This window comes from Magallana gigas, chromosome 9, assembly GCF_963853765.1.
Source record: "Magallana gigas chromosome 9, xbMagGiga1.1, whole genome shotgun sequence".
Lineage (NCBI taxonomy): Eukaryota > Metazoa > Mollusca > Bivalvia > Ostreida > Ostreidae > Magallana > Magallana gigas.
The window spans coordinates 6,191,053-6,204,481 of record NC_088861.1 but is presented as its reverse complement, the minus strand read 5'-3'; the positions used below and the strand labels follow the sequence as shown (position 1 = coordinate 6,204,481).

General features: G+C 32.6%; 2 protein-coding genes across 2 annotated transcripts in view; one reads left to right on the top strand and one right to left on the bottom strand.

Annotated features, from left to right (window-relative positions):
- Positions 1–192: 192 nt before the first annotated feature.
- Positions 193–2,795, bottom strand: LOC105328062 (baculoviral IAP repeat-containing protein 8). Its single transcript, XM_011428813.4, has 6 exons — positions 2,551–2,795; positions 2,284–2,456; positions 1,511–1,592; positions 1,251–1,391; positions 917–1,024; positions 193–608 (listed from the first exon to the last, which is right to left on the bottom strand). Exons 1-6 carry the CDS (start codon positions 2,750–2,752, stop codon positions 415–417), a joined length of 900 nt encoding a protein of 299 aa, XP_011427115.3. The 5' UTR covers positions 2,753–2,795; the 3' UTR covers positions 193–414.
- A 2,928-nt stretch (positions 2,796–5,723) lies between these two features.
- The window catches only part of LOC105328060 (paramyosin), a 52,378-nt gene continuing 44,672 nt past the window's right edge, over positions 5,724–13,429 (top strand). The window contains exons 1-2 of the mRNA XM_066071456.1: positions 5,724–6,503; positions 7,208–7,336. Of these exons, the coding sequence (XP_065927528.1) occupies positions 5,774–6,503; positions 7,208–7,336 (859 nt within the window). The 5' untranslated portion in view covers positions 5,724–5,773. The remainder of the gene's footprint in view (positions 6,504–7,207; positions 7,337–13,429) is intronic.

The following is a 13,429-nucleotide window of genomic DNA, read 5'->3' as shown; positions in this document are numbered from 1 at the left end:
ATATTTTTATTTCAACATTCTATACTATTTTCATTACACAAGCACTGAGTACACGATCGTTACTAGTTTGTTAGTGTTACAAAATATTTTTAACATCAACTGATACAAATATTGGTATTATATAATATTATCATTTTAAAGGTAACTAAAAGATCACTTGCAATTGACTAAAACACTTGAGTTACATATATATTCAATGCTTTTACATTTTATCACTTATCAAATTTAATGTGCATTCTCATCATAAACACAAACATGTAACTACATCGCAATTATCTTTTGATTTGGCACATCTTGGGTTTAGCTGCTGAATTACGTATACACTGTATCAATGTCATTGCATTAATTCTCATGAAAAAAAAAGAAAACTAGTGGCACATGGCCCTTTGTAACAAAATTTAACAACATGTCAGTTTACGATCCGAAAGTGACTTTTGTAGAGCCCTTGATGGGTTTCCGACACATTGGGCATTTCTTCAGCGCAGGCGCACACTGTGCACAGCTCACTAAGTGACCACATGGTAAGAAAACGATAGAGACCTTTTCCTCACAACAGATTTTACACATCTGTGCTTCCTTCATTAATTCGTTTTCTTTCTTCACTTCATCTGGAATAAAAAAAAATCACAATTTTTATAATAAACGAATAGCAACAATGACATCAACATCAGGACGTATAATATTCAAACAATAAAATAAAACATGCCCCTTATATATACGAATGAATTGCAATGAATTTTACTGGATCAAAACATCAGCAATTACATCAAAACTGGGACGCATGTACTTACAAATGATATTGTACATTAATTAATTATTATACATTCATGCGGGAATCTACAGAGGGTTGGGAGGGGGAGCAACCCCTCGAAACATTTTCTGCATGGTATTTGAATCACATAAATTAATATTCTACCATTGGACAGATGTTTCCCGGTAATAGGTTTCTGAGACAACAAATATCCATTGTCTTCCAGTCGAAATATCTCCTCCATAATTAAGGCTCCTGTTAAATTTTTCCAACCTAAAATTAAAAAAGAAAATCCTCTATTATCTTTCTTTTTTCGTCCATAAACAGTCAAGGAATCATATGGTCAATATTCAGCTAACATTACCCCCCCCCCCCCTCCCCCCGCCCCCGCCCCCCTGTACATCCCTGCCAACACTGTCTTACAATAGTTAATTAATTAATATTATACGATTGATATCTTTCAAAATGATTATGAATGATTTTAAGAAGTATTTCTTACCTCCAATATTTCCAATGATATTGTTTATGGCCTCTTTGATGGTTTTAGGGAGATACCCGAACTCCAACACGCTTTGGGCCGCATTGGTCAACAGGGGATTTTTCTCATAAGTGGATTCTGGGTATTCGTATTCTTCATGTGCTTTATTTGAAAAAAAAACCCAGATGTTATCGTTTTAAGTAAAACTTGAACAAACAAGCAAAAATCAAAGTTATTAACGATTAATTATATGAAAACTTCAATTTTGTAAATATATGTACCTTTCTTTGCGTTTGTTGGAGGACAATCCTGCTCACTGTTATCTTTTGCCGACAGGTCAATGGTGGCATTTACAGCATTGCTCTGAAGGAAAAGAACAATGCATGCTAATATTAATATCAAAGTACTGAAGTACTGACGGGAGTTGATTTTATCGATTATTTTTTTATCTTAAAATCATCGATATGTTAATTTGCTTGGCAAGTAGTTCATAATCTGTATTTGAATTACACACATTTTTATAATATGAATTCTTGGACTTTTCCGACAATAATTTCGAGAAAACCTCTAATGAATCATGCTGTGTAATATTTAAAAATAGAATTGATTTCGTCAAATTATGTATCGGTATTCGAAATATTTCAAAAATTGTATGGATCCAACCAATAATGATCTCTAGCCTCGTTCAATCAGATGCTCGGCTATCTTCGTTTATCTCCGACAGTAAGACTTACGTGACTTACTAAGTTGATTAAAATCAACTCCCAAAAATCAATACAACTTAGTCACAGAAAAAATTAAATCCTTGCATACAATTTATATCGAAAATGTATTTCATGAGCAACATTATTCAATAACTATGTTTTTTATTTCTAATCAATTTATGGTACCGGCAATTGAATTTTGCGCTATAATAATTATAATTATTTTATTCCTTTGATATTTTTTTTTCAAGAAAAAGAGTATCTTTGTACAATGACAATAAAACAATTGAATTGTTACGAATTTTCTATTACATTTTCTATGAACATTTTATTAATTTATTGTAGCATACCTCATTTTGACGGACAGCTTCCTGGACACGTTCAATAAACTCCACAGAGTTATTGGCCACGACAAACGGACATAGGGGCATCCAGCGAGCATGCTCCACCCACGGCTCGTCCTCGGGGTCCCAATTCCGCAACCCTACCCCACATTGAAAACAGCGAACTAAATCATCAAGCTCTGTAATAAACGAAAAAAAAAAAATCAAAAACAACCAACAACAAATTCCATATTGTGAAAGTTGTATTTTATTCTTTGTAACTAATCGGCTTACGTGCAGAAAAGAAGCCTGCTTCAGACAATTTTCGGGCTTGTTCTTTCAGCGGCCATGAAGCAAATGTTTGAGCTCTGGCCGATTGCCTGCTATACCCTGGGTACTTAGCCGACGTTGTTCTGCTTTTGGTTAAAAATCTGCTGTTCTCTCGGTACCCATCTAGCGGCGATGTGAGGTTCGCATTTCGCCTTGCGACGATCATTGGGGAATATTGTAGGAAAACTTTGCTGTTATCCGCCGATTGCTGTTTATATGGTTAATGCGGCCTCTATTTAAAAACAACAAATTTCCCTTATCTATTTTTAGAAAATGTATTTTGTGCAATACGTAAGATATAAGTTTACCTACCTTTATCTCAATTTTAACAATAATTAGGAATTTATTGGTATTGAAGCATTTAAAATAATCAATTATGTAATATTATACATAAAAGAATAAAAATAAAAGTATTTTCAATAAAGTTAACTTATTAATGTCAGTGAATGAGAGGAGGTTAGTTTTGTTTCATTTCGAAAGAATGTGTAAAATTCATTCTTTAATGCTGCTCTCATTTTTCAGAAGTATGCACATGCTTAGCACTTTTTATACGTCCCCGGCTAGTGAATAATTTTCAAACAAGTAATAACAAAACTGTACATATTCAGTAACACGCATCGAGAATCTCTTAAAATAAACGACGATCGTTTTCGTGATTTCCGATGAATTCAACCTTTAAAAATTTGAAAATTAACATTGAATTTTATCTTAATTTGAATACCTATATAAATACTTAAGTACATGTTATTAAATACGATAGGTTTATTGTCATGTTATTCAAATACATGTATAATGAAGATTTGTAAGATATATATTTATATTAAATTTTTAGCTTCTATTCATAGCAGACTTTAAAATCTTTAAATACACTGCAATGTTTATAAAAAGCCTATACACTCGCATACAGGGTCTACTCTATTTTTAACTCCAAGTATATCTTGTGATCGATAATGATGCTAAATATAGCTTTGTCAGAGATTCATGAAAAAATTACACTGCTACATGTTGATAATCCATGTTTTCTTTTGCATTTGATCAAAAGCGTAATTATGAGAAAGAAGATGGGTGAATAAGGCGTGTAAAATGCCCATATGAGGAATAATTAGGTATTGCAAAATTAAAAAATCATTAAATATACATTGTTTTGAAAATAATTAATAACAATGTATATTTAACGTAACATCGGTTTGTAACCCTTAAACATTTTAAATACTTCAAATAAGTTGATTTAAGCTTGCGTATGCGTGTCAAAACCTCCAAATAGTGTCATTTTTATAGTGGGTCTGAGCTCCATATTTAGAAAAATATTAGAAGTCCGTAAATTCGTGGCCAGCGTCTCATAAAGGATTTAATCAATAACGCAAATGAAGAACTGGGTTGGGGTGATGCTTAATTATACGAAATGGAAATAACGTAAAATTTTTAATTACATGTATTTCAAGTGATAAGGAAACATTTTTTAAGTACTATGATGTGATTTTCATGGTCGGAGCGTGATCCAATAAAGACCAAGTGATTTTGAGTATTATGAGTTGAATGACGAACAAGAATATTTTCTATGATGTAGATAGAGATGAAATAATGAACTTAATGAACAATTACAATATACATGTATGTAGAACAATTTACTCGTTTTGACTAGTAATTTTCCTCAGAAATTGGTGATTCGCCTAATAAGGTGTGAATTCAAAGTATTTGCGCTGAATGGGAACTAAAGAAATTCTAGTTACTGAGTTCCGAAGACACTCATACCCTAGCTACAGTGAATTGTATAAAAAACACAAGCTTTCCCCTGCCACTTAGGACTTGAGACACATGCACTGTTACTTACGGAAGCGAACATGTATTAGTGCCATGTTGTAATTCTTTTCTTTAGAATTCCAGCTTTAATCTTGGAATTTCCAAATTTAAATTTAATTTAATTTTTCAATTTTCAGCTCTAATCTTGAAATATCCAATTTTAATCTCAATTTTTCATTTGGAATTTTCAAATTTATTTTTGTAATTTCCAATTTTAATCTTGAAATTTCCAACTTTAAAGTTAGAATTTCGAGCTTTAAAGTTTGAATTTTAAAGACAAAAATGCACTTGTTACACGGGTAACGTGGCACTAATACTTTTCCGTAGTTATTTATAAGGGCATGGCAAAGAACCTTTTTTTTCCAATTTAGATGTATTTCAATGTTTTACTCAGATGTTTTACAATATTCGACAATCAATAATGATATTTCATATGTTTTACGATGTTTTAGTACTATGGACTTTCTAATGATCCACCAAAATGTGAATTTCATGGGTTACGTTATAATTTTTTGTTATGCCATGATAGTTTTGTTAACAATACTTTAAAATACTGCTCAACGTTCTGTTTTTCTATTAAAACCTCGTATTTTCTTTTAAAACGTAAACAATAACACATGGGTTTTGTTTGCATATACATGTAACATAACTCTGAGCTCTTTATCTCGCATAGAACTCGTCCACAGATATTCAAATTTTGATTGACACTAAAATTGCCATAATTATTCTTGACCATACCCCTTTAAACAAGAAAATACAGTTTTTATTTTTAATCATAAATTATCTCTCTCTCTCTCTCTCTCTCTCTCTCTCTCTCTCTCTCTCTCTCTCTCTCTCTCTCTCTCTATATATATATATTAGCATGTGTAGGTATTTTTTGCTTTCCTTTTAACTATTAACATGATTGTGTTCTTGTTTTATTCTTTTCATCTATATGTATTGAAGGCCGAGACTCTGCACCAGAAAGAAAACGTTGTGAGAAATATTATTTTCACGGGAAAACAAGCACGCAAATAATGTTTCTGAATACTTGTTGTATGAAAGATAAGGAGCATAAGAACTGCTTTTTGAAAACAAGGTTCTTAAAAAACTCAAAACAAAGCATTTTTGGAATTATTTGTCTAGATGTTGAAGTGCTTCTACTTTATTTACAATTATAACAAAAATGTAACAAGTGGTATTAAAGATATATAATTATTTTTAGACGCAAAAAAACCAGCTTTTTGAAAACCAAGGGTTTTCATGAAACTCTTCACAATTATACATGTACCTCTTCACACACTTTTTGGCTTGTATTTATAAGAGACTCTTCCGATGAAAATTGGGCATCTGAATAACTTCATGTTGTGAAATAGTTTAGTTATAGTTATAGGCACAGATTGAAACTATGAGGGTGGTTTGTATTTTAGTGGTATTTTTAAGTTTTTCTAATGCAGAGTCTATTTCTTCGTCCCTTACTGATGGAGAAAACAATACTTCAACATCATTGGAGACCAAAGACCAGGAATGGAACGATTTGAGCATCCTTCGACAGATGATTAACCAAGAGACTGTTATTCGTCTCGCTTTGGTCAAGAACGTCCATGCACTGGTAAATGACGTCACTCTTATGAAAAAAAGTCTAGCAGCAAGTGAAGCAAGGGTTACCGAACAACAGCAGACGATTGATGCATTAAAGATTCAGGTGAACTCTCTTCAACAGGAAAATAACGAACTAAAGAACAGTAGCAGGATAAGTGAGGCCAGGATCACGGAGCTCGAAACTAAATTACAATCAGTTAACGAGAACTTTAATACTATGCACGACGAATTAAACGTCATCCAGAAGGATTCAGACGACAAAAGACAAGAAATGTTTAACAAAACGCACAGTGTTCTGGATGATATCAAAATAGAAGTGCGATACCTTTCAGTCACGCTGTTAGATTTCAAGGAACACACAGAAATTGAAAATGAATCAAGAGACAAGAAATACGAAGAACTGGAACGTTATTTCAACTCCTCATATGAAGATTTTAGAGTTGAATTGTCTCAAAACAAATACGACTCTTCTAACCACAAAATGCTCATTCAATATTTAGAGGATTCTCAAACAGAAATGAGAAGAAATTTTACAGGTACGTGTCTTCACATCTACATATATATGCTTGAATACTTATCTAAAGGAAACATAATCATAGCTTCTCTAAATATGGTACTAATATTAGCTAGGAATGTTAACAAAAAAACCCATTTGAACTGATGTTTGATCGATACAATTAAAATATATATTATCATTTTTCAAAATAGTTTCCTTCATTTTTGTTACTACTTTGTCATCCAAACCACATACAAATTTTGCACAATTGTAAAGAATTTTGACATATTTTATTTGGAATCAGTATTCTACTATAAATGAAAGTTTTGGTTAGACCCAGATTAAACTTAAAGCTTCATTAAAATTTTACTTTAAGAAGTGCTAATTTTTTTTAAATCCTGAAAAGTTCAAAATTAATTCCAAATTTTATCCTTAGCGCTTCAAATCAAAACAACGGTTCGCAACAAACTTAAATGTCTTATGGAATTGTAGAATTCATTGCAATCGTGATATTTAGAATTTATGCGTGCTGTCCTTTTGAAAAGTTCTTGTGTCAATGAAAATGGTAAATGTTGAGTATTGAGTACATAGCACATCTCATTTTAAAAAATCACCAAATTTGAGCAAGTATCATTTCTCATAAGAGAGCGTTTACAAGTCCATAGAGGTCATTTATAAGGAGTCCAAAAACTAAACAAGTAAAAACATAACACAATAATCATTTGTATGAAACATATATTTCAGAAAAACTCAACAGAACAGTCGTCAAGTTTGAAACACAGTTAAAAACGTCGGAGTATGAGCAGCTTAAACTATCGTCTGTTGTGGCATCGTTGGAAGTGGCCAACATGAACATGTCCAGATCGAACTGCGGTAAGGGAATCTGTACATATCATAAACAAATGTAACAGTTACTTTATTTTGTTTATCAAGTACTAGTAGGCATAAGAGTATGTGTAAAATGATAAATGAAATACACTGTGAAACCAACTTCAATAAAGAAACAAAGAAATCCGTAAGCTAAAAAGGATATCATTTATGCTTCTAACATCTGTAATAAAAGGCGTTATATTAACATAAAATTGCGTAATATGTTGATGTCAAAAAGCACAGAACCGAAAAATTCGTTAGAGTAAAAAATGGCCTTATAAAGCAGCACTTAAAGAGTTCACTGCGGATGCTTTTTAATCATGCAGATTAAATGCTTCTCTTCAAATTGCTTAATTTCGTCTGCTTGAGATCAATCAACATTTACTGCGAGGCTGGCTGTTCCTTTTCCAGAGATAATTATAAGGAACATATAGGCCTATACATTTTCATGGTAACACTACTGTTCAAATTTGGTAACGATGAGTTTTAAATTTACACACGTACATGTTCGGTCATCAGAATAAGCATCATAAAGCAAAGCTACTGTATGAGTAGTGCATTAACTCATTCGGCGCATTCCAAGACGCAGATATCCATTTAAGTACATCACTGGCTATCTAGTTACCATAACATTTACAAAAGTCGCTTGTACATACTATTCTTTGTCGACATATCAACTATTTTCGTCCAAGATCGCCTCTCCTTGCATAGTTATGCCCAGTTGCATATTCCAGCGATCTCACATGAAACCAGTTTTAAAGTACTTCACTACACCGATACCTATACGTTTTAATACACTACGTCACAAGATGGCGAATTAAACTTTTGTTAAACTGTTTGTATCAATCGGTTCAGATGTACAATGTATATCGTCATCATAAGCTCAGTGCTTGTGAACCGCAAGTCATGAGTGCGAATCCACCTAGGGCCTTTGTTTATGTTTACTATTTTATATATACACTTCTTATCCATCATCCTCTCTATCATAATCAAGTAATTTTCTGTCGATTTGAGAAGCTATTTCAAGGTGTAGAGAGGCACCTTAACGAATCGTTCTGCTAATTGAATAACATCACAAGCTATCGCATGTATTTTCCTTTCGGTTTCACTTCACCCGGCTCAGATTTTGACTCACTATTTGTGTTTAATCCATTAAATTCAGCTCAATAGCTCTGCGTTAGCTGAAGGTGCATCCATTTTGAATATTGTCGCTGTTGTTGTTTTGTATCCATACGCGCCGCTTCATTTAAATTATTTACATTTTTGATCAATGACACTTCACATTTTATGATTTGAAAACGTTTTATTAAATGCTAAGAAATGAAGATAATAATTTTTCTATTGATCGACGTATCAAAGAAAGAATTGACCGGAAAACACAATTAGTTAGTTAAAATCTAAACCGGCTGAATTGAAAACGAAAGAAAAATACATGCGATAGCTTGTGATATTATTCGCTGTGCAGAAAGATTCGTAATAAAAAAAAATTCATGTGAGATCGCTGGAATATGCAACTGGACATAACCGTCCACGGACCGGAGAGGCGACCGTGGACGAAAATAGTTGATACAGAATGTCGACAAAGAATAGTATGTATAAGCGACTTTTGTAAACGTTGTGGAAACTAGGTAGCCAGTGATGTACTTAAATGGTATATCTGCCGCTTGGAATGCGCCGAAGGAGTTGATGTATTACTCAAAGCTTTGTATTACGATGCTTATTATGATGACCGATCATGTACGTATGTAAATTTAAAAATCATAGTTACCAAATTTGAACAGCAGTGTTACCGTTAACGTGTATAAGCCTATATGTTCGTTATAATTATTCTGGAAAATGAATAGCCAGCCTTGCAGTTTTATCTCAAGCAGACGAAATCGTGAGAAGAGGCTTAATTTTCTATTTTGTGAATCAAATAATGTGTTTTGTTTATTTTTGAAGGTTAAACTTTCAAGTTCTTATGTTTATAAAGTTGTATTTTGTTTGCTGACAATAAAACAGACACAACTTTCCATTTTGTTGACAGTGTTTATTTTGGAAATCCCGTTCTCTAAGTAGTGTTAGAACAGAAAAGTTGAAAAAAGTATATCCGGCAAAATTTTATTGATGTAGGTATCGAGGAATTTTTTCAACCAATCAGAAGCGCCAATATCTCATTAAACGAATAAATATCAAATAATACGTCGATCAATAGAAAAAAAAATATTATGTTCATTTCTTAAATATTTTTCTTTAATATTGACGGCTAGGAATAATATCTAGAGAATATTCCCTCTATCTCAATTAATCGCCTCTGATTTGTTGATTGGTAAACGATGACGTAAATAACTCTTTGCGACTCCAAAACAAGGTGACGTCATAATAAGCAATCAGTCAAGGTAAGTAAACCACGAACATGCAATGCGACGGTTTGCTATCATAACGGGTATATGGATTTGCGAATTATTGTGAAGTAAAATCAGGTAAAACATCTTTAGCTTAGTTCCTACGGACGGTGGAATATCACCAGTGATCTTTTGATGCCGACGATATTTTGGAAATGAACTTTGCGCAAAATTGAATTCTATGTTGAGCCAAGAAAATTACGGCTATCTGTTTTCAAATCCTTTCTTGATTTTTGGTTTGTTTCTTCATATAACAAAACTAATATTGACTACGTTTTCGGGCAACAATGATTATATTAGCCCACTTGGGACGAATATATTGCCCTCCACTTCGTGTCGGGCAATATTTCGTCCCTCGGGTGCTAATATAATCAATGTTACCATTAACCTCAGTCAATATCTGTATAATATCAGGCATGGGGTAATCGTAATCGAATAATCGTAATCAAGTAATCGACAATAATCTGTAATCGAAGAGATTTTCGATTACTTGTAATCGTAATTAAATTGATTACAGCTAAAAAGTTCAGTGTAATTATAATTACTTTTTCGATTACTTTCGATAACTCTTTACATAAACATATTGTGATGCTCATATTGCATGAAAAAATACTCTTCAAGTGTTGCTTATAATACAATTCATAAATAAAATTGTTTATATTCATTTTTATGACTAGACTTTGACCCATGCGAGCACGGGTTGACATTGCATATGGTATCGGACATTTACGAAATAGATACATCGACACACCGTATTTTTGACATTTACATAACCAAGCTTAAAGACTACAATAATGCTATTAATTTCACTACACTCTGCTTAGCTAGAATAATCTGTGTCTCGGAACAGGTTTTCACCACAGTAAATATGCCTCCCATATACCCGTAATGTAGCCAAAAAAATGCAGAATCGCTCCGAAACGATTTTTTACTGGCTTCGCTGACATTCGGAACTCTCGGGACTTTTCATATTAAATGCACTGAGTTAGAGTTATCTCCTGTATTCCTTTGATGAACAGAATATTAGACAAATTTTTAATGAAAATTTACATGTACTTGTAATATTGTTTCTGAGTTTATCCATGCAAATATGATATTGTAGAAATATAAACTAAAGAGCCTCCCGTGATTTAGCGTGAATGTAATGCGCATGTGCAAGATTGTAAAATAAAATAAAAATCCAGATAATTTCCGGATTTTTTAAAGAAATTTTCGTTAATGGTTAATTAGCGAAGCTTAATTGAGAATAAATAAAAAACAGATTGGTAAGCTTCAAGTACCAATGATGTTTAAAATATATAAAACAAAAGACAGTTCTCTTCCGATTTCTCAGTATTAAAGCCCAAAAATTCGAGTCTATTATTCTAATATAGAAGTATTAATTTTCCTCCTTCACTTAAAATATAAATATTGGTTCACATGTCATTGAGTATATAATCAGATAATCATTTTACTCTGTGTTTCACACTTCTTTGCAGAGAGAGAGAGAGAGAGAGAGAGAGAGAGAGAGAGAGAGAGAGAGAGAGAGAGAGAGAGGGTTATATTTTGTGTCTATTTTGCCAGAGAAAGAACAAAAAGGTGTGTAAGTGTCACTAAGTGAGTTTGTTCTTGTCAGGTAAGGAATCCACAAAGCAGTCAATGAGATGTGGCCACCCTAATCATGTTTAGATCACAATTAAAATAGCCCCAACAATTTTAATCAAAGTACTGAGAGTACTGAAAGACGGGGTCTTGAAATTTCCTGGATTTCCTCGAATATGCTTCCAAAATTTATGAGTTTGAATTAGTTGTAACAATCTATGTTAATTCGGCTTTTTTGCAATTGTCTGATACTTTGTCTAAATTTTACTCAATCCCGGCCTTCATAATTGTAGAAAATTGACATAACTGTATATTATGTAAAATAAGACCCCCAAATTTTTTTTAAAAATTGCTACTAACCGGGAAAATCAAGCAACTATATCAAAGAAGATAATTTTAATCATTAGATTTATTCAATTTTGTGATCCAAGGGAAAATCCACAAGTCGGACGGTATCCGTAATAAAAGTTTTATGAAGACCCCGAAAACTCTAAAACTGCTGAATTAACAAACAAAGTGAACATTTGTATACCGATAACAAACACAGGCACCTGACGTTAGAAATATTTTTTACAATAAGATTCCAAGAACTTTGACAATGAAACGATTTGTCACGGTCGCCATTTTTGATTTTTAAGACTGACTTATCTGACACGATTTTCTTCATTTGCGATTCAAACAAAATTAATAGGTAAGAATAAATCCGTTCGCCACTTACTACTTTTTTGTGTAAACTCGTGCATCACCCACACGGATTACGATACAGCCGTTCCTTTCATTAAAAATCATACTCCGAAAATCAGAGACATAGATAACAGAGATTGTCAACTCCTCCATTAGCGTGTAAATGTTACGGGACCAACCTTACATTGAGAACCAGATGTGCAACAGCAATCTTGTATAAGTCATTAAATTTGAACCTGATAGTGAACATGAACAAGAACCTGTAAATATTTTAAGCATGTTTTATTTATGAAATATTTACAAAACCTCTTTATTTAGTGTTTAAATTACTTTTTTAAAACTTATTGACTTTTCACAAAGTAATGGTAATGCATTACTTTACTCATTTAATGGTAATGTAATGCATTACTTCAAGAAAAATAAGTAATGGTAATGGTAATTTAATGCCCTAATGCATGAAGTAATGGTAATGCAATGCATTATTTTACAATGTAATTTACCCCAAGCCTGATTCCAACTAAGCCAGTGTAATGAAGAATAATGACCCCCGTAGAATAATGACCAGGGGTCATTTTTCGACGTAGAATAATGACCCCCCCCCCGGTCATTATTCTACGTAGAAAATTGACCCTTTTGCATGAAGAATAAGTGTCATTTTACAAAAATGAGCACACTCTACATGAAGAAAAGTGACCCTTGTAGAATAATGACCCCCTTATAAATTAAAGTTTTTCAGTAATTTTTTTTATTATTTGTGTCTTTACAATATTGTAATTTTTACTGTAGTTTACAGAAAGTAAAAAAAAATAAATATAATTCATATTCAAATAAACTTAATGTGAAAGAAGGGGTATATCTTAGAAAATAAAATTCCTTCGGTCGTAACAAGATACTGACGTATTGTATAGTGGTATGGTTGTCATCTTGACGAGTTACATTTACATGTATATATTGCATTATAACGCGTGACAACACATTTAAATTATCTTGAGATACAAGATACTACAAAATAATACTGTTTATTGGCAATAAATGAGTAGACGCGATATTGTTTATAAATTATACTTTTTCCCCTTCTACAAACTACTGGTAATGCACGTGCATCGCCCTGAATTATTGATGAAACCAAAATTATGAAAAGTTTACTCCATTGTTAGGCATTATAATCATGCTGAAGTTAACAACCATTCAATATGGGAAATCGTAATAGTACTGAGAGTACTCGAACAGAAAATATATTTTACTTTATCATCGGCATACTTTAATTAACATCAAGATGATTAATACATTAATACTTTGTGGAAGCATTGACAATTTTGGAGGCAGTAAAGATCGTGTTATCAAGATCAAGGGAAATATAAACCTCTCGGAATTACCCTGTGGTACCCGTACAGCCCAAATTTGGGACCAGGAAATAATAGCCCTATAGGTCTACTGCACTGCCCTG